General features: G+C 39.6%; 1 protein-coding gene across 1 annotated transcript in view; it reads right to left on the reverse strand.

The window, feature by feature from the left end:
* Positions 1-1751: 1751 nt before the first annotated feature.
* pcloa (piccolo presynaptic cytomatrix protein a) overlaps positions 1752-22342 on the reverse strand; it is an 82095-nt gene continuing 61504 nt past the window's right edge. Inside the window, exons 19-28 of the mRNA XM_066667132.1 lie at positions 20826-20919; positions 18395-18466; positions 17644-17872; positions 16219-16404; positions 14609-14758; positions 13472-13613; positions 12613-12668; positions 7289-7423; positions 5343-5488; positions 1752-5126 (exon numbers count right to left, since the gene is read on the reverse strand). Of these exons, the coding sequence (XP_066523229.1) occupies positions 4983-5126; positions 5343-5488; positions 7289-7423; positions 12613-12668; positions 13472-13613; positions 14609-14758; positions 16219-16404; positions 17644-17872; positions 18395-18466; positions 20826-20919 (1354 nt within the window). The 3' untranslated portion in view covers positions 1752-4982. The remainder of the gene's footprint in view (positions 5127-5342; positions 5489-7288; positions 7424-12612; positions 12669-13471; positions 13614-14608; positions 14759-16218; positions 16405-17643; positions 17873-18394; positions 18467-20825; positions 20920-22342) is intronic.

Raw genomic sequence — 22342 nt, forward strand, 5'->3', positions numbered from 1 at the left:
TCATTATCTGTAACCCTTGTCCAATTCAGGGTGGCGGTGGGTCCAGAGTCTACTTGGAAACATTGGGCGCAAGGCGGGAATACACCCTGGAGGGGACGCCAGTCCTTCACAGGGCAACACGCACACACATTCATACCTACGGACAGTTTTTGAGTCGCCAATCCACCTATAAAAGTGTGTTTTTGGACTGTGGGAGGAAACCGGAGCACCCAGAGGAAACCCACGCGGACACGGGGAGAACACACCACACAGACAGTCACCCGGAGCGGGAATCGAACCCACAACCTCCAGGTCCTCGGAGCTGTGTGACTGCGCCACCGTGCTGCCCTACATCTAACATTACCACACATGTAGAATATATTATGATAAATTATCTGAAGCATATTCTAAATATTTTTGTTTTTGTTCCTGGTAAAACGCAGTAATATTACCAGATTTACTGCCCTCTGACGAAGCCCTACATTTACAATAAAATAAATAAATAAATAAATAAATACATTTCAAAGCTGAATGAGGGGTGGAGTCTTTAAGCAGTAGGGATGTAGGGTGCGAAATTAAGTGTCCCATTTCTGATTTCAATTCCTTAAACGCTTGTGCCAATTTTCGAACGGCAACAAAGTGCACACTTCAAAAAGGCCTTAGGTCTTCGGGCCGGAATTTATACAGGGGCTACTGTAGTATTGTGCGCCATCATTAACAAGCTGCAGTTGCAAGATATACACAGTAGGGTGCGTGCAACATTTAATTGCAACTACCGAGATACAAATGTTTCATTTAATTCTAAAGTTTTATTGCCGTAAGTTAAGATGACAAGTATAATGTGTTCAGGAATACACAGACCAGCCAGAACATTAAAATGATCTTATTGTTTCTATATTAATTTTCCATATTTATCAAATTATCCATTTACTGTACCCACATTGGTAGTCCTACAAATACAGACGGCAATCCAGCTGTATCTCTGCATAAATTTGCCAAAGGAACACGTAGTTCTACAATTAAAGTCTGGAGTCAATCTGTTGCTCTTGCATTGTTTGTTACCTTTCACCCTGTTTTTCAACAGAGCAGGTATGATTTGGGTGGTGAATTATCCTCAGCACTGCACTGACAATGACATGGTGATGGTGGTGTGTTATTTTGCATTGTGCTGGTAAGAGTGGATCAGACACAGCAGTGCCCCTGGAGTTTTTAAAGCCCTCTGTGTCACTGCTGGACTGGGAACCAAAAACAGCCAGCCAACAGCGTCCTGAGTCAAGTGATGAAGGACTAGAGGACGACCAAAACAAACTGTGCAGAAACAGATGAGCTACTGTCAGACTTCACACCTATAAGGTGGACCAATGAGGTAGTAATTATAAAACTGCAAAGTGCGCTCCTGTATGGTCTGTAAATGAACAGTAAATGTAGAAAGAAAGAGGTGGTCATAATGTTATGGTTGATCTATTTATGTATCAGACAGGGTTTTTATAAAATTACTGTCACAAGTGGACTACAGTTGTCTAAGCCTAAGTCAACGGTGTCATGTGACCATGATAATATAGTACTTAATTGATCTTATAAGTGATCTTATATGGAAAGTGGAGCAGATAAAATAGAGAATGAATTTAGAAACAAAAAGGTAAATGTAATGTTATGGCTGTCGAGTGTATAAAATACCAGAGTTGCCCGAGTCACTGCTACTACACATAGAAAGGCAAGAAATGAAAGGACAAAAAAGCTCAGCTGAGAATATTTTTCAGGGGGGCTGTAAAGACATTTTATTTGACGCTATTCCTGGGGTAACAATTCATATGCGATTTAAATGAGAGTCAATCCCTGTGAGAAGTTACCATATGTTATTTAATATTTAGACTTAGGGCAACAGCCTTTTTTACAGCACAATTTGCATAATTTATCAATACCGTTTGTGTACAACCACAAAAACCATGACATTAGAATTTTTTTTATGTTTTTCATTATACATTGAGTGGAAAACCAGACAGATTATACAAGCATCTTTGTACAGTCAGCATACATCTTTAGATAGTAGGTTTTTTTTTCTCTTCCCCCGTAGTCTCTTTGTCTGTCTTATTGTAGAATAGAATCTGGACAAAAAAATAGTATGAACAAACCACCAACGAAACATGCAACATCCAAAGTGAGTACATCACAGGTCTCCTGATACTACTTGAGACAACAGGGTCAGCTTTAGCTCATTTCTTTACACTGTTAAATTATGTGTCTGTTGTGCAGGTTAAGTCCAGTTTGTCATAGGCAAGCACGCCGATTATCCTCCCACTAGTGCATGTGCTGAGCAGAATACACATGGAGCAAGAGAGAGCATAGGTCTCCTTGCCCTGTGCCTTTACACATGCACTGTGTTGAACTGCAAAATTAATATAAGATTCTATCTGTAGAAAAAGAAAAGTTGTTTTATTTACAAGATAAGAAATACTCTATTTTCATATGTCACGAGTGAAGTAGGGATGATGTCATCATGCACTGAAAAGTCAAAGGAAGAGTGTAAATATGTATATTAATTGTATGGAGAAAAATGGATGGACGGAGCATTTTGTATATGGCAACATACTTTTTGGGCTTTAAAAAAATTGGTAAAAGTAAAAAAAAAACGGGGGCTGAACCACGTTGATTCTGTTGTGTGTAACTTTTTTTTTTTGGGGGGGGGGGGGGGGGGGGCTCACAAGTACACATCAGAGACCCTGTTAGTTCAAATTTTGTAAACACACAATATACATTGTGCACCACACAAACATAATGTCAATATTTATCTTCATTTATGTACATCGGATCTTTCTCGTGAACTAGCTTTTGGGTGGAATGTAAAGGTTTTGTGTTTTCTTCATTTTTGTAATGTTGCATATTATAACAGAATCTCTAAAAAGCATTAACATTTTCAGTGATAAAGCATCAACCAAAAGCATTAAAAATAAAAACCAAACCAAAATACATGAAAAAGAATACAAAAATGTAAAAAAGAGATCTCAGTCATAATACTTTGTCTGACAACTAAATAGTAGATACACCAGAGGTTGCATAGAATTGCTTAAGTAAAACCTGTGGATTTGGTCAAAGTTTGGCACAGGTTAAAAGCTCCTCATAACCAGGCCTTCCTAAGTGTAACCCTGCACAACCAAATGAAATGTGTATTTGATGTGTCTGGCTTTGAGATATAAATGGCTACGTCCTGTCCTCTCTTGGGAGAATGATTTGATGGCAAAAACCTGAATTAAACTTAACTTTAACAAGCTATAAATAAAACAACAACATCAACAACAATAACAACGACAACAAACATGATGATGGCACATCATCTAAGTGCACAATTCTGAGATTGGAGCATAACAACAGGGATTCAAAACAATAAGGACGGGGAGTTTAGAGTTAAGATTAGCCTTAAAACCATTAAAAAAAACCTGCTTCATATCCAGTAAACTCGATTATTGCAGTCACAATGATGTGCAAGATAAAAGGCATGTCTAATAAATGATACTTTCTTTTTCCTCACTTCACTGGAGAACGTTTATTTTAACAGCAAAAGCTAATGATAAATAAATCCCAGACATCTGTTAAAGCCCAATGAAAGCTTTTCATTTTAGCTTTTAACCAGTTGGCATAAATGTTTCTTCTAAAGTCAAACACATATATTCAATTAGGGAATCCTATTTAGGAGATAATTTATTGAAAAGGCAATAAGAGTAAGAGACACTGTGATATTTTTAATTGGACACATTTCCTTTCTGCCTGAGGGGAAAAAATAGTAAAATAATTTGTCTAAACATCACTATTACATTCAGGACATGCTAGAGACAAAGTGCAAAACATCTATTTTAACAATGCTGGACTTAACAGTTTAACTGAAATATTTGCAACATCCCATGGCCATGTTAATTTATATAATAATAATAATAATAATAATAATAATAATAATAATAATAACTTCAAAAATCCAATCAGTATGATTCCTTATGTGAAATTGTACCTTTGGAAGAATGGAATCTAAATTCCATAATTCAGATTCAGTCAGTACCATTCCCAAAGGAATAGCCCGTTTCTAAAAAGGAATCCATCTCAAATACAGAATGGATGTCACATTAAAAAGAGGTCAGTGCTATTTCTGTGTGAGGAAATATGAGTACATACCAGCCGAAGACATTCCACAACAACCCACAAAAACATAGTAAATTTATAAATTATATTAACAATATTTCCGTCATTTAAATCTATAGATATAAAATATCTCAAAATATACTTTAAATCCACAGAAATGATCTCTTCTTCCAACACATTAGAACATCTGAGAGAGAGGACGAATGTTGAGTGATAATTGTCTCTTATAATGAATCTAAATCTATCATACAAAAATAATATATGAGATATGTCTTCATCTTAACTCTGAAAACAATCGTAACCTTCTCCTAGGAGTGATATATTGTACTGATACGGATGTTTTTTTTTTTGTTTAATATGAGGACTTCCAGAACCTGGACTTGGCAGTGTAAAATATGCAATGTAATGATAAAAAGCCAACAAAAATATACATATTTCCATCCTGATCTCTAGTCATTTTATGGCCCGTTGACAACACATGTAGGTACAAATATGTGTACACATTTGTATGAGTGAGACTTGTGGGTGAGTGTAATGGTTTGTGATTAAGTGTACATGTACGTACATATGTGTAGCTATCTGGCCCTAGTCACATGACCTTCTTCTCCTTTGTTTGCTAGTCTAACTTTTGACCCCAGCACTTCCTATGTAAACTTAGAAAACACTCTGGTGAGCAGCCCACCTCCTGGTTCTTACAACCCTACTAGCAGCTCACATTACCACAATCTCATGGTTAGAACGACACATGGGGTTAAGATTTTCCTTGCATCTCCTTCTCTTCTTCACTCCAACTTGGTCCAGTCCAGTGAGACCCACAGAGTGTGTTGGGGAGGTGGAACTACAGTGTCCAGTGCTCTCTCTACATCCTGCTTCATCTAGGAATGAATCTGGGCTGTGGTGGCCAGCAGTTTGTGCCAGCTGACCACCCGTTTACGCAGGTCCACTTTGTCCAGCCACACATATGCCTCGCCAATCAGAGTCTTCTTCACAAACTTGCCCCCGTTTGAAACCAGAAACAGCTGGGAGGAAAAAAACAAACATAACAAAATAACACTTTTATTTTTAATTCTGAAGCTGAGGGGTAGATCATACAAATTGAACACCTATGGTGTTTTGATAAGCTTGAAGCAAAGCTTCCACACCGATTGTGGAGCATTAATCTCACTTTAAATCTGAAGTCTTTTACTGTAATCTACGGCCTTGTTTTTTTAATCGGCAGTAATTGTGAAGTTCACCTGAATGGAGTGTCCAGTGGGGTTCATGCAGAAGCGAAATGTTTCATTGAAGGATGGTTCACGGTCATGTCGACACACCCTCGTTTTCTTCTTAATTATCCTTTTCTGAGTGGCCACATTCACCACATAGAGCTTCACATACAGGTCTGTTTAAAATAGTAGGACTTGTGGATTTGTAGTAATATCAGTGCAAATGTATTGGAATAGCCAGTATATATACACTGAACAATCACTGGATTGGGAAAACCTACCTTGTATCTACACACATTGTCCATTATATCAGCTCCACTGACCATACAAGAGCACACTGAAGTTCTACAATGAGAGTGAGGTTTTTAAACATTGTGTCCACTCACTGTTCACTCTGTTAGACACACCCACCTTGTAGATATAAAGTCAGAGACAGTAGCTCATGTTTTTGTGCTGCACAGTTTGTGTTGGTCGTCCTCTAGTCCTTCATCAGTGGATACGGGACACTGTTGGGCTGGATATTTTTTGGTTGGTGGACAATTATCAGTCCAGAAGTGACAGAGAGGGCTTTAAAAACCTTGCATCCTAGCATTCCTAAGTGCCTGATCCATTCATACCAGCACAACACTCACTAACACACCACGAACACATCATTGTCACTGAAGCATTGAAAACGATGATCATCATCATCTTTTCCACTTAATCCATTTCAGGGTCACGGTGGCAACAGGGTGAGCAAAGAAGCCCTGGCATCTCTGTCCCCTGCAACTTCCACCAGCTCCTCCTGGGGGATCCCCAGTGGTTCCTGAGCCAGTCAGGAGATATCATCCCTCCAGTGTGTCTTGGGTCTACCCTGGGGCCTTCTTCCAGTTGGACGTGCCTCTTAAACCTCCAGTGGGAGGCGTCCAGTAGGCATCATCCGATGCCCGAACCACCTCAACTGACTCTTCTCAACGCGAAGGAGCAGCGACTCTACTCCGCTTGTAGCCACAATCTCTTTCTTTTGGTTATTACCCAGAGCTCATGACCATAGGTGAGAGTGGAGACGTACACTGACAAGTAAATTGAGAGCTTTGCTTTATGGCTCATCTCTCTCCTCACCACGACTGCCCGGTACAGTGACCGCATTACTGCAGATGCTGCACCTAACCGACAGTCAATCTCATAATCCCTTTTCCCATCACTTGTGAACAAGAACCTGAGATGTTTGAACTCCTTCACTTGGGGTAGGTTCTCACCCCCCTACCTGAATGGAGCATGCCATTTGTTTCCAGGAGATAACCATGGCCTCAGACCTAGAGGTGCCCGATTGCTTCACACTTGGCTGCAAACTGCTCAAGTGAGCGCTGGAGGCCTCCATGCGAAGAAGCCAGATAAATAACATCGTCCACAAATAGCAGAGATGTCACCTTCTTGACGGAAGCCCTCCTGTCCCAGGCACTGCCCTGATGAAGTCCAATGCCCACAATGAACAAACTTGGCTTACTGCCGAGGACTTGGCTTACTGCCACAACTCAAATTCTGACGAGCGACCCTGGCACCCTATTCTCATGAAGCACCTCCCACAGAATCTCTCTGGGAACTCCCAAGCACTCTCAATAATCTATGAAAAAGTATCGGACGGATTCAGAGAATGCTGAATGCAAAATCCGAGAATGATCCACCACCCAAATCATACCTGCTCTGTGGTGGTCCTCTGGGGGTCCTGAACACTGAAGAGCAGGGTGAAATGGGGATAAGAAAGTATGCAGAGAAACAGGTGGACTACAGTCTGTAAATGTAGAATTACCAAGTGCTCCTGTATGGTCAGTGGAACTGATAAAATGGACAGTGAATGTAGATACAAAATTCCTAATGTTCCTAATCCAGTGATCGGTATATATAAAAATTACAGTACAAACTTGTGAACTGAAAAGGGATTTGTTTAGCCATTGTGTATTATGTGTGTATTAGGGCACCTGTGTTTTGACCGATACCTGGCAAATGGTCAGGAGACTTAAATTTGTAGGTGATGTTTCTGCACTGAAGTATCTCTAGCACTAGGTGTTCTCCTTCAGTTTTCATCTCCTTCTTTAAAGCAATCTTTATCTCCCCCATCACCTGGGTTTTACCTAAACAAACACACACACACACATACTCATTCATCATACACAGTGGAATATGGCTGATCTCTCTTGTTCAGTTCATGTTTCTTGGACTCATATGATCCTTTCTTCTATCTATTGACACATCTTTTTGTGTGCAATATTTTCAAGACATTAAAGAATATCGCTGACATTTCTGGTAAACAACCTTATAGTGCACTTTTCTGATGTATCAAAACATGTTCAAAAGGATATCTTCCCAGTAAGTCTCATCTGTCTAGCAATGACAGTCAAGAGGAAACCTTTTAGCAAGCAGGGTAAAAAAGGTTGTTATGGGGGGAAAAAAGCAAAAGTTATTCACATACAGAAAAAAGCATCAAACACGTATATATACCAGATATATTGAATTTCCATATTTTTTATATAATAATGCATGTTGGGCTGACATTTAATTACTTACATAAATTGAATAAAAATACCAGCATTTTCTCAACAGTGGTTTCGAACTCCTAATGTCTGCTGAGCACACGGATGCTGGACTAGAGTATCACACACTGTGCCATGACCACCTCAGGGACTTCTGCCAACTGGAAACAAGCTAGGGAATTATCATCCTTTGGTACATGTGATTCACCAAGCCTAGCCCTAAAGCTTCCAGAGAATTCTCCCACCACAGTGGATTTTGTATATGTCAAAATGTTCATACATTCTGGCACCTTAAAAATCTACAGTGCTGAAGATGAAAATAGATTGTGATCTCACCCCCACATACACAACCTACATTTCTCTTATATGAGTCCAAGATAGTATAGTTAAATTGTGATTTCCTAAAGGCATGATCATAAGACCTGCAGTATCTAAATAATTGTCTAAAATTATCTGTGTGTGAGAAATAGAAGAGGATATGTATTATATTTACAACCCCAGTTCCAATGAAGTTGGGACGTTGTGTAAAACATAAATAAAAAAACGACTACGATGATTTGCAAATCCTTTTCAACCTATATTCAATTGAATACACTACAAAGACAATATTTAATATATAATATATATATTTAATATTCAAACGGATAACTTTTATTGTTTTTTTTTTTGCAAATATGCACTCATTTTGAATTTGAGGCCTGCAATACTTTCCAAAAAAAGTTGGGACAGGGCCATGTTTACCACTGTGTTAAATCACCTTTCCTTTTAACAACACTCAGTAAGCGTTTGCGAACTGAGTACACTAATTCTTGAAGCTTTGTAGGTGGAATTCTTTCCAATTCTTTCTTGATGTACCACTTCAGTTGCTCAACGGTCAGGGGTCTCCAATGTTGTATTTTGCATTTCATAATGTGCCATACATTTTCAGGCAGGCCAGTCTAGTACCTGTACTCTTTTACTATGAAGCCACGCTGTTGTAACACGTGCAGAATGTGGCTTGTCTTGCTGAAATAAGCAGGGATGTCCCTGAAAATGACGTTGCTTGGATGGCAGCATATGTTGCTCCAAAACCTGTATGTTCCTTTCAGAATTAATGGTGCCTTCACAGATATGCAAGTTATCCATGCCATGGGCTCTAACACACCCCCATACAATCAGAGATGCTGGCTTTTGAACTTTGCACTTATAACAATCCGGACAGTCCTTTTCCTCTTTGGCCCAGAGGACACAACGTCCATGATTTCCAAAAACAATCTGAAGTGTGGACTCGTCAGACCACAGGAACCTTTTCCACTTACTGTCAGTACATCTTAGATGAGCTCAGGCCCAGAGAAGCCGACGGTGTTTATGGGTGTTGTTGATATATGGCTTTCACTTTGCATGCTAAAGTTTTAACTTGCATTTGTAGATGGAGCGATGAACTGTGTTCACTGACAATGGTTTTCCGAAGTGTTCCTCAGCCCATGTGGTAATATCCATTACAGATTGATGTCCATATTTAATGCAGTACCACCTGAGGGATCGAAGGTCATGGGCATTCAATGTTGGTTTTGGGCCTTGCCACTTACTTGCAGAGATTTCTCCAGATTCTTTGAATCTTTTGATGATATTAAATTCCTTGCAATTGTATGCTGAGAAACATTGTTCTTAATCTTTTGGATGATTTGCTCACACAGTTGTTCACAAAGTAGTGAACCTAGCCCCATCCTTAACTGTGAACGACTGAGCCCTTCGGAGATGCTACCTTAACACCCAATCATGACACTCACCTGTTTCCAATTAACCTGTTCACCTGTGGAATGTTCCAAACAGGTGCTTTCTGAGCTTTCCCAGTCTTTTGTTGCCCCTGTCCCAACTCTTTTGGAACATGTTGCAGGCCTCAAATTCAAAATCAGTGAATATTTGCAAAAAAACTATAACGTTTATCTGTTTGAACATTAAATATTTTGTCTTTGTAGTGTATTCAATTGAATATAGGTTAAAAAGGATTTGCAAATCATCGTATTCTATTTTTATTTATGTTTTACACAACGTCCCATCTTCATTGGAATTAGGGCTGTAATAGGACGTCTTTGTTAATAAAATAAGGTCATAATAAAAGTGTTAAGGTGTGAAAAAATACACAAATGTCCTGTTTTTTACTAATGTATTTAAATTTTGGACGACTTTTTATTTTAACACCACAATATTTCATATATCTTACTTTTTACTCCACTACATTATGAACATCTGCCGTTCCTTTTGGTTTATTTGTGGACAAAATGGTAATGTGTCTGAACAAATCTTCCTGCTTTGCACAGCTATCCATGCAACACACAGCAGCACCATTGCTAGGAGACGAACAAACACTGTCGCTGCGTGAATACAAGTGAAAAAGTTTCTCTGCCTAAAACCAATAATACCAAAGGCAGACTTTTTTAAAATCAATTTTTGTGTGAATTTGAGACTGTTAGTAATTACTTCAGTTCTTAGAACGATAATTAAATAACAAAATTATTTGTACCGTTTATTATTTGGCCGTATTTGAGTCATCAGTAACTACTATTCATTCATACACATGGTTTACACATCTGTAGATGTCACATATCACTCACAAAGGGTGAGAGTCAGTTGGAGATTTATTAAAGATAATACATGAAGTAAGGTCAAAACCAGAAGGAATATTCCAAAACCCAAAAATCAGTGCAGAGAGATAAACCAGTCCAAAGGCAAAAACGAGTATCAGGCAGAAATTTAGAAAAGACAAAAACGTAGCCTGTTTAAAAATCAGTCGTCTCAGAATTGCAGAAATAGCTCAAACTATACTCTGCAAATATGTAGACACACCAGAGAGCGTTTACACTATGTAATATAAAATACAGTGGAGCCTCTACTTACGAACGCCTATACTAACAAACTTTCCAAGGTACGAACCGGGCATTTGAATATTTTTTGCCTCCACCAACGAAACATGACTCTAGAAACGAACCCAAGCCTCCTCCGAGCCGGCGACTGGAAATGGCCACTGACCCCAATAGACGAGTCTCCCAGTGCCCAGACTTGAGTGAGCTTTTAAGATTAGCAAATTGTAGCTTTAACAATTTAGCATTAGTGTAAATAGCAGACATCGAAATTCGTGCTAAGTTAAGTTGTATCTACGCTTCGTCTCCTCACATTCACCGCCTACTCTCTGTTATTCCACCCACCCCCACCTCCCGTCATACGGCCAGTGCCTGTGTTACTGCTCCAGCTGGTCGTTTATTACTGTTACCACTGTATTTCTTTTTTATTTTTAGTAATGCTACATGTATTTTTTTACTAATTTGAGAGTTTTGTAAACATATATCAGTGCAAAAAGGGTGACTTTTGGGGTGGGGGCTGGAACGCATTAATTGCTTTTCCATTATTTTAAATGGGGAAAATTGACTCGAGAAACAAACTTTTCTACTTACGAACCGGGTCATGGAACGGATCAAGTTCGTAAGTAGAGGTTCCACTGTTATAATAAAATTACAGCTTCAAAATCATTGTGACGCTTCACTGACCTGTAATAGGTAGAAACCACCCCTTCTATCCCTACCAATTTCAGTACAGTGCTGTAAGTTAATTACACTAGGGTGAGCATCAGGAACAGATTTTAAAAAATCTAACATAGTGTTCCTAAATGAGTAAAAAAATATGCTCTGGTGCAAAGAACACACAAAAGGCCAATTTATGTTTTTGCGTTCACTCAGTGCAGAGCCTATGCCGTAACCTGCACAAATGTCTTATGCCATTGTGAAAGTTTATACATGTGCTATACTGTCGCATCACACAATTACACTGCCAAACCAATAGGGCTAAATGTTCTTCAACCCTATGTAGTACACAATGTAGTGATGTATTTGAATTGGTTTTATGAATCTTCAAAAGCAGTATAGTGTAGAGGAGTTTATATTTCTGGACTTCTTGACTTGAGCAACTTGAACCAAGTCATTGTAGTCTGTATAGACACGTCAAGTTACTTTTCCGAAGTGCACATCAGGACACCCTACCTACAAAATAGGTTCAACACAAAAGCATAAATTGGGCTTAATACTCAAATTATATAATACAATATAATACAAAAATACAAAAATTATACAAAAATTATATTAAGACATTAGAGCCATAATATGTCATGGTACTTTTATATTAGATACTTAAATACATTTGAAGGTAAATACTTTTGTATTTTTACTGAAGTGGAGATCTACAACGAGGACTACCTCTGTTTGTAACCATAGCAACTAAACATCTATGATTTCAATCTCTCGTGGTCTTGGGAGACATGGACTGTGCTGATATTGTGGTCTGTGTGTTAGGTAGTGTGTGTGTGCTTTATTTAGTGAACAAATTTCAGTTTGATTTGGCACAGTCTGACGTGTGGAATATGTGAAATGAGTGAAATTTTCAGTCCCCACCTGTCCAGTGGTTCAAACAAAACTGGTTAAAAAAATGGTGAACACTTCGGAAAAGAATTGGATTTGTTGTTTTTTTTCCCCAAAAATTATTTATTATACACAAAAATTGTTTACAGCAATTTGGGACATTTACAGATGTTGAATATAATGTGCCTAAAGAACCTTAAAAGTGGGTATTTAGATTAATTTAACAGGACTTACTTGTACTGCATGCATATCTATTCTGTGTTGTAAAAAGGTCTATAAATCATTGTGTTATCATGTCTCTACCTTAACTGCTGGTTCTAAATGTGACAGATGACTCATGACACTGTCCTCTCTTTACTAATGAGGAAAAGTTACAGGCTGAATAAAAACACACACACTTACCCTCTGTGTCTCCATGTAATGACTTTACAACGTCTGTGCCGTTTGGAATCTTTCCACTATATGAAAGAATAACAGTGCAACAGAATAAGCTCAGGGAAAAACAAATATTTATATTATAGCTGCCATATCAAATGTCCATTATTCTCCTATTTACACTGCCGTTTATAGTGTGCGCACATATTAGACAATTGGGAATAATTCAAAATTGCTTTGAAATAAATGATCATAATGGCATATTACAGAGTTATACACTCTCAGAAGAAAGTACACTAGAGGTACATTATTGTCACTGAAGGTGCCAACAGTGGTTTTAAAGTCCAGTTGTGTTCCCTAAAGGTACATTACATTCTCTTCCCCAGAAGGAGAGAGGGATATTTTTAAGCTTTCATTATAGAACTATGTAAAATATAAGAACATAATATGGGATGAAATGCAATTAAAATAAAATCTACAATTATTTTTTAAAAATAACGTACAATTTTACCCTTGTACCCTTGAGTAGTAGCACCACAGTGACAGCTAAATGTACCAGTACAGTGACCGTTTTTCTGGCAGTGCACAATAAATATAATCTTTTCTACATTATGAGGAGATAAGAAGTTTTTTTTTTTACCACAGTGACAATATGGTAGAGCCATCACTTATTGTGAAAACCATCACTTAACGTGATCAGCTTATAGCAGTAGGTCACAAGTAAATATGATCACTGGGAGAAACTGAGATTGTGGACACATGCTATGTGCAAAATTACACCTGTCTAATAGCATATTAGGCAGGGTTTCTCAATGATTTTATTTATCATAAAATCTGTATGTAATGGATTTGTATGTTACCACATTGTAAACAGACGAACACTTACAATCTGGGGACCTGGAAGATGGCGCTGTCCACCGCATTGGTCTCACCCTCTTCTTCCAACAGGCTAAAGGCACTGCCACTCAGACCACTGTCCAGTGAGGCTGCAGTAACAGGAGCATCAGCAGGTCTATGGCTGCGGGATGCTGTTTGAAAGTGTACTACATGAGTTATACAATTGTCCAACTATCCTCCCGAATGGATAACTACCACTGGGTTATGGACCCAGAAAAAGCAGAATAAAATGCTTAGGATAAATGATAACCCTCCCACATATAATGTCCACTTATTCCTGACCAGTACCTCCAGTACCTAACTATACACACAAACACCCACAAACCCCCTTACACACACACACACACACACACATATATATATGCACACACAAATACTCTAAGCTCTGAGACGTTATTAACCACAAGTAGAGCGCATGACATGTAACCATATAAGACAAAATTTTACAAAACATACATATGCAAACACCAAAGAACAGCAAAAGCGTAGACAGACAGAAGAAAGCATTAAACTGTTAATTAGTAATTCCAGTGTTTTAGCAACTTGTGTGTTCTAAATAATGGTGTTAGTCTCATTCTAGAATAAATGCAATTCTATTTAAACCGCTTAACATATAGTTAATATTTGGGCAGTTGTGCATTTTAATTTCCTTATTAAGCCTTATAGAGATGTTGTACCGTGTGATTCTGTGACTGAGTGATGGGTGATGGTGTGAGGTGGAATGCATGAATTGGGCACAACACATAATTCATGCGCACAGCTTTCTCTGCACAGATTCCCCAACGCTGGCTCCGAGAGCTTTACTAACACCAGACATCCACTTAGCTTTATATAAAATGTCACACAAAGTTTACATACATCTTATTTACAATTGTATCTATGGCAGCAGTTGACAAATTGTTAAATTCATACAGATACTCTGGTTTTAGTGAAGCACGTTGTGGACTGTGGCTGAGGCTGAGTAACACTGCATGAATTATCTGTGGAGTGACTGAGTGTCTAGGCCTCTTTATTTTTTTGCTATAGGTGTGCGTTAGTAGCTCAGCATCCTCTCTCTCTCTCTCTCTCTCTTTCTCTCTCTCTCACTCTTAGATTTTAGCACTTGTGCAAGGCTTGCAACTCTCACCTCCGTCCAGCTGTGGCCTCTCTTCTGACATGGCTTTGCGGAGGGTCAGTTGACGGCCATCAGTGATCTCATTGGCCGCCGCTTTCTGTATGGTGAGCACGCCCACTACGCTGTGTCTGTGGTGCCTCAGGGAGAGACGGCCATTTTGGGCTGGGGGGAGGTAGTGGTAAGGCCACGTACAAGCCGAAGGGTTGGGGGGGGGGGGGGGTGTAGGCAGGAGAAGAGGACAGGGTTTGAGGAGAGGTCAGGGAAAGGTTGGGGAGGGGGGACGAGATGGAGACTCAGAGTATGAACTCCTTACAACATGGAAACCACCAGCTTTTTACTGTATTTCATAGTCACATGCAGCCAAAGTGCGTACCCCCCTGGCTGCAAAGGGGGATTAGGTCAAGGGGGACTGGATTTGGGTTATGTTGGTTGTGGGGGTGGGGATGGGGGCATAGCGCATCCACTGAGGTGCATTGTGGGCCAGCAGTAGCCACAGGGAGCGTGGAAGAGGAGGCAGGGTAGTCATGGGCAGAAGAGGCCACATGCACAGGCGACTCAGTGGAGGAGGGTTAGCTGCAGAAAAAGCCGGAAGGGTCGTTCGGGAACCGAACACACGACCCAGTGGGACAACAGAATGAAAAGGGTTCCAGAAAATGGAGGAATCAGCAAACGGGAACAGTACGGGCTTCCAGGAAAGTGGCCAGCGAGAAAATCTGCCCTATGTGGTCAAAGAACTGGCTGCGTGCTGGCAGGGAACATCCCGTGTCAGCTGAGCTAACCCTAATTTGACAATAACAGGGGTGACCCCAGCTATTTTTCTGATCCGAGATCCAGAAGAAGTCAGATGTCCTCGTGTAGGCTCCTCTTTTCTAAACCGTCTTGCGGCATACAGAGGAGGTCCATGTGACTCAGCTCCTGACAGATCAGGTCAGATCCTCTGACAGTGATTGGCAGGTCGACCCGCAATGGCATAGTAAGCATCCTACTTAAGCCTGTTGGGCTGTGTGCACTGATGAGCTTAACTGGGTCAGAGTTTTTTTTAAATTGGGTCTGCATTTTATTTGCTGCATTAGATTTGGGATCAAAGCATCCCCCTTCTTCATACATATAAGTTCCTCATATGTATTATCATTGTTGAATTAATAATATATAGTTAGATTCACTGCTTTAATATGCTTTGGTTTAAAAAAGTATTAACTATTATATTTAAACATATTTATTAGGACCTTAGAATTTTTTTTTTTTAGAATTTACACACTTTATAAACAATAAAATAACTTATATTTACATTCTGAGCTTTGAACATGTCTATTCCTTTAAGTGAAGTGGTTCTGAGTGTTTGCTGGAACAGTAATAGGGCTCTACGTGCATGAGAGTGTGCGTGCGTTTGCGTGCAGAGTGGTAAAATGTCTCCAGTGAGAACAGGTGAGAACACACAGGAGAGGAAGCAGTGAGGTGAACAGACTGTGACCACAAGGGGACCAGAACAAGGGAGAGAATACACAAAAAAAAAGACGAAAAGGGGTAGCAAAAAAAAATAAAAAAAGAAGAAGAAAAACAGAAGGAGGAACAGATGAGTGTGAAGGCAGCCATGCTGTGGAGGCTTTATTTGCGTCGTTTACTTGGTTGGAGGCGTTGCTGGCCGGCAACTTCGGCCGTAGACGCGGCGTCATCAGGGTGTGCCCGGGCTGCGCCACTTTTGCTATGAGTGCGCTGGGTCCCGTGGGAACGAGCTTGACCCTCGGAGGGAGATGGCTTCGACGTGCTGGGGCTACTGTGAGATTTCTCAATAGTAGGAACCTGCGTGTCTAAAACAACCAGAACCAAATTACCACAGCGAGACCCTGATGTACTGTTCTCCCTTTTTGGAATACTACAGACCCCATTCTCAGGGTTCACTCCACCACTCTCATAGTCCCCTTGACTCATGTGTAAAAGAGACCCCAGATATTAAAAGACAGCAAAAGATTATAACAATATTCATGAGGGACAGAGTACATTAGAAATTATCATAAAGACAATTCCTTGTATCAAGCTAAAAATTTAAATATCTGATTCTGCTATTTAGCTAGCTAATGATATTGAACGTTAACATCTGATGTTTTCAGAAGGTTAGCATAACTTCCATGTATATTTAGAGATAAATATTGTTGGCTGAAACAGTGTTCATTTAAAAAAAAAATAAAGTAGGACAATATGGAACACAGCATTTCAACGAATAGCTAATACATTTATTAATCTGTTCAGATTAGATGTTTAGTTATTAGAGCTGGCTATTCAGATATCTGTTTATTGGGTAGGTATTTGGTTTCTAATTTAAAGTGGGTGTTAGACATGGATATCTGACAAAAACGACACGACACCTTCCAAATACTTGAATATTCGCAGAATATTACAGTGAAGTTCCAAAGACCTAAAAATGGTATTCGGGACAGCCCTATTAATGATCCAGTCATAAGTTAGCTGGCTAATGTTAGCTTTATTTGGCTAGTAAGCTGGTAGTCCCAGATATTTAAATGTAGGGCTGTCTAAAGAAGCAACCTAACAATTATACAAAAAGAAAATGTGAGTGGTGATTACACAGAGTCATGAGAATGGGGCTGGTTTACGTTGGAAGGGACTATGCAATCAGATATTGCTGTTTTTTTTATGTTTTTTGTAGCCCAGTTTCCTATTTAGCACTTCATTTAGTTTGTTTAGTAGCAGTTAGTGAGGTTCCGTTTAAAACAGCTAATGATGGTTTGGTGACCCTGTCTTCTCCATGGGAAGGTTAGGATGGAGCGCTAAAAAGCACAGTGTGACTATGAGCTGAACACACATATATGGAGAAAGCATGGAGCCAAAGCTACAATGAATGAGTGATGTAGACGGGTCAGAGTGAAGTTAAGAGAAATAGAGAGAAATAGGACAGGGACAGCAGAATGAAAAGGAAAATAGAACGCGCCAGACCAAGTAGTGTGGGTTGGGTAGAGATGCAGGAAGGGGAGCTAATCAGGAAAAAGTGTGAAACCAACATTAAAATCCCTAGGAATGAAGGCATGTCCTACCCTTGGCAGGGTCAGGGAAGATGCCGTGGCTGCGGCTCTTGATGACGGAGGATTTGGGCGAATCCTGACTGCCGTGGCCAGATGTTTTCGGGGAGTGTCCAGCGGGTGGTTTTGGTGAATGTTGGCGCGAATGCGAGCGCCGATGGTGTTCCCCCTCACTCTGTTCCTTCAGTGGCAGCCAGCGTGGCACATTATCCAGCTGAGTTGTGTTCGACAGGTCTATCAGCACCTACACCATGCCAAACACCTTAGTTGCAGGATGCCAGCAGGGTGCATTTATACTATTGTGTTTTGGGATCTTATAAATCAGACATTTCCAGTTGCCAACTAAAAGAATGCGTAAGCAACAAAATCTCTGAACCTCAATTAAAAAAAGCACTACTATTGATTTTTAATGTCATACTTGTCATTGATGACTAAAATCAGAACACAATTACAGTTTTCTGTGATGATTAATATAGCAGTCTGCTGCGCAATGTCTGTTAAATTTAAGTGAAGACAGAGCTCTAAGACCCTGAAGATGCTGTTGTTTTTTCTGCCCACATATTCATGTGTGCCTGTGTTTTTGATTGAGCAAAATTTGGGATTGGGAAACCATGGTATTAAACTAATTTGCCTGCAAAGAATGCCTAAAATTCATACATACAAGTTTTTAGATTAGGTAATATTTAATATCATAATTTTCCAGATCACTAACTAAACAAATGACTTCAAACTTTTGAATGTTGTTGTAAATCAAGTGAATTCTCACCTCTCCCAGGAAATCATTTGAACAGCACTTATCATAGTCCCACACAGTGACCTCCAAAGTCTTCTTCCGCAGCTAAACACATACATGCACAACACAATATCAACATATCAGCTGACATTTCCAGCTAGATTTAGTCATTTTAAATGCAATGCTATGCCTTTAATGAAAATTAAACATGACCTAGTAAAGTGTAAAACATCATATAATTGGTCTCCAGTTTCACAGTAAGTTTAATGTGGAGCATATCAAACTGAGCATCAATCCCAGTGACAGTTGTGCATTGAAGTGAAGAATTCCAGGTGCTTTTCTTGCAAAATTCAACTCTGTGCATACTTCTCTACTTTCTGTTCTTTCTCAATTAAGACCTGTTCTCTTCGCCTCAACAGCCAAGTGACTGTGTATCAATCAGTCCTGTCATTAGCTGCCTCTAAAAGCTGAGGAGAATGATAGAGCTCTTTGGTCTTAATTAAACTGAAACACTTCTGGGAGCCTGGAAGCTTGTCCCTGTTCACACCAAAGCTTGGGCTTGCCTCTAAAGAGCTCTTCTCTAATTGAGACCTCAGTAATGCTATGGGTTGTGAATTTTTGCAAGTGCCATCTCTCACAAAAAGCAAAGACCCCAATTTAATCTAGGGTGTAGGGCAGGGGTCCAGGTCAGGACCCATATGCTGTCCTATGTGAACAATTAAAAGCTGTTTGATTTCGAACAGTGTTTTTGGTTTAAATGTTGTAACTCTTCTAAACATTACGGTTCGGTTTTAGCGCTCCAGGAAATGACCGGACTAATCACATGCTTCTCTGCATATCACACGTGAGGCAACTCAGCCAATCAGATCTGTGCATTATGATGAGCACTGTGACTCGAATGTGTTACACACATAGGGTAAGGCTCCAGATACCGCTGTACCGGGGCCAGTAAAAATAGCCCAAAGGACGTGATAAAAGATTTTTTGCCGCACTTTCGGGACGACCGTGATGTATGAGGTAAAACCACAAACTTTAATAATAAGGTAATAACGATTACCAGTTGAAATATTCTCATAAAGCTGAACATGGATTCTGTTTACGAATAAAGTCCCCGTCCTGCAGCATAAAGAGCCAATCAGATTGCTGTTAACAGATAAAGTCCCACCCTTCAGCAATAAGAGCCAATCAGATTGCTGGTTATGATCAACTGCAACTACAAAAGCCATTAGGAATAAATACTCAGGACCAGACTGTAATTAGTATTTGAATGCTGAATCAGTTGTGCAAGAACCAGTTTATACAGAAGAGGGGATGTAGTTTCACAGGATACAACTAGAATGATCATGAAAATGATCCAACCAGAATGTATGTAACTCTGGCGTGCCCATGAGGTTCCATTGCGTTATGGCTTATGAACTCATAAAATGACCTAAAGCCATATGCATCTCAGTGAGTCACTGCACTGACAGGTATAGTTAACATGACTTTGGGATGGAAGCGTATAATAAAAACTGTTGTTTACTTCACTTATCTGTCTCACTTATTATAACATAAAAAATTATAATAGATATTAATCCAAACATTCTAAATATTCTGACTATATTCTCAGATTTTTTCCTGATTAAATACTCAAAACTCTGAAATTCCTCACATAAATTTTTTTCTTTAAAAGCCATTGCCCTGAAACTCATACTGAACAGTATCTGAAAGCTTGTGGCTTTTTTCCTTAGGAAACTTGCTGAGCACTATACTATACTATACCACTATACTACAATACTATTTGGTTAGTTATCAACACTGTTGTGTAAAAGCCAGATACCCATTAGTCTCACTCTTCCGTTGTAGTGATGTGTTCATTCCAATAAATAAATAAAATAAAATAAATAGATTACACAAATAAAATGGTGGGAGGGTTTTAACTCAATTGATTGTTTTTCTTTGAATGTTTTAGGTGTTTTGGATTCTGTATTGTGCTGCAGTGTGTCAAAGATCAATTTCTGTCATTAAATAATAGAATACATTTTTCTAAATAATTTTTTTTTAATCTTGAAATTGCATCTAAGTTAACACTAAAAACTTTTAAGTGAGCACTACACTAGCACTACAATGGTGGTATTATCTTGTGCTCACTGTATCTAATGCGTAAAGATATATCTATCTATGTCTTTTCCAGGGGTAATCAAATCTGGATTTTGACCAAGGTTCCAGGCCAGTATTTTGAAATGACTATAGCTGCAACTACTAATGCACTCTATGAGCCAAGTATAGTGTCATACTGACTGGCCATTCAAAAGTCCTGGCCTGGGACCTGGATTAAAAATCTAAGTTTGAATGCCTCTGGCAGGACCACCATCACATTAAACACTGATTAGAAAATAAACCAACACCAGATTGGGTGTGGCAATTTTCATTTTAATCCATTGGTGCTAGCAAACTGTGTATAAATCTTAGATATGAATTTCACCTGTTCCAGATGGATATTCTTGTAGATGACTGTTTGATTCCACTCTGGGTTCAAGCTTCTCTGGGCATGTTTGGACCTTCTTTTGTTTTCAGCACTGCAATCAGGTCACACACCACAAGGTGTCACTCCAGGGCACAAACACAAGGGACCAAAACATCAAAATGATGTATGGCAATTAGCCTATGTTTATTTAGAGTACAACACGTAATACAGTGGTTCTCAAACGTCATTCCCCACCTCAGACGAAAGGTAATTTCTATGCCCCACCTGTCCCATATTGCCCCCTAAAAATGGTAATAAAATACACATGCAAGTTTACAATTTTCTAATTAATTTAAGTAACATCAACTTCTATGTCTAAACCGGCAGCTTAACTTTATATCACCAGATACATTAACATCAATGTTCAAAGATACAGAAAATTGGCCTAATTTAAACTGTGATTCAGTTTCTCACTTTTCAATCAGTGCAAAAATGAGCAAAGGCAGGTGCAAGGGCGTAGGAGTGAGTTTGATATTGGGGGGACATATCTAGTGAGTCAAAGCCCACCCCATTCCCAAAATATTAGATAGCTATAAGCTGGTTCCTATGTAGATAAGGCAGTAAAATACTGCATTTATAATGATGTGGAACATCAATTGATTAACATTTACATTAGAGAGTGAGGTTGTGTCCCAAACAACACTAGGGAACTTTACAAATTACACTACAGAAACACTGCTAAAGGTGACTTATATATATATATATAATTATTTTATTTCCAGGCGGCACGGTGGCGCAGCAGGTAGTGTCGCAGTCACACAGCTCCAGGGGCCTGGAGGTTGTGGGTTCGATTCCCGCTCCGGGTGAATGTCTGTGAGGAGTTGGTGTGTTCTCCCCGTGTCCGCGTGGGTTTCCTCCGGGTGCTCCGGTTTCCTCCCACAGTCCAAAAACACATGTTGCAGGTGGATTGGCCACTCGAAAGTGTCCGTAGCTGTGAATTTGTGTATGTCTGTATTGCCCTGTGAAGGACCGGCGTCCCCTCCAGGGTGTATTCCCGCCTTGCGCCCGATGATTCCAGGTAGGCTCTGGACCCCCCGCGACCCTAAATTGGATAAGCGGTTACAGATAATGGATGGATGGATTATTTTATTTCCATACTATTCAGTGCAGCAGTGTGCAGTTTGGGAGACTCTCAGACTCTCACTAACTCTCAGATCCTCCTGTGTTTCCCTAACATTTATATACAAGCCTCTTTTATAACTGTAATTAGCCGTCATTGTTATCGGTTGTGCTCTCGTTACTGACCTCAAGCTCAGAGCTGGTAAAAACTAATTTTATAAACCACACTCTGACTGTGGATCGGAGGCTAACGAAGCTGATGATTGGAGCAGCTTTACATTGGAACAGGTGCCTTAACGAAGGCTGAAAGAAGACCCTGTGTCTGACTCGCCGCCAAATCACGTTAATCTCATTGGCACATTTTCAAAATAAAGGTTTGCGAATAAAAGCAGTTATATTTAAGGGAGGGCTATTAA

Source organism: Hoplias malabaricus, chromosome 4, assembly GCF_029633855.1.
Source record: "Hoplias malabaricus isolate fHopMal1 chromosome 4, fHopMal1.hap1, whole genome shotgun sequence".
NCBI lineage: Eukaryota > Metazoa > Chordata > Actinopteri > Characiformes > Erythrinidae > Hoplias > Hoplias malabaricus.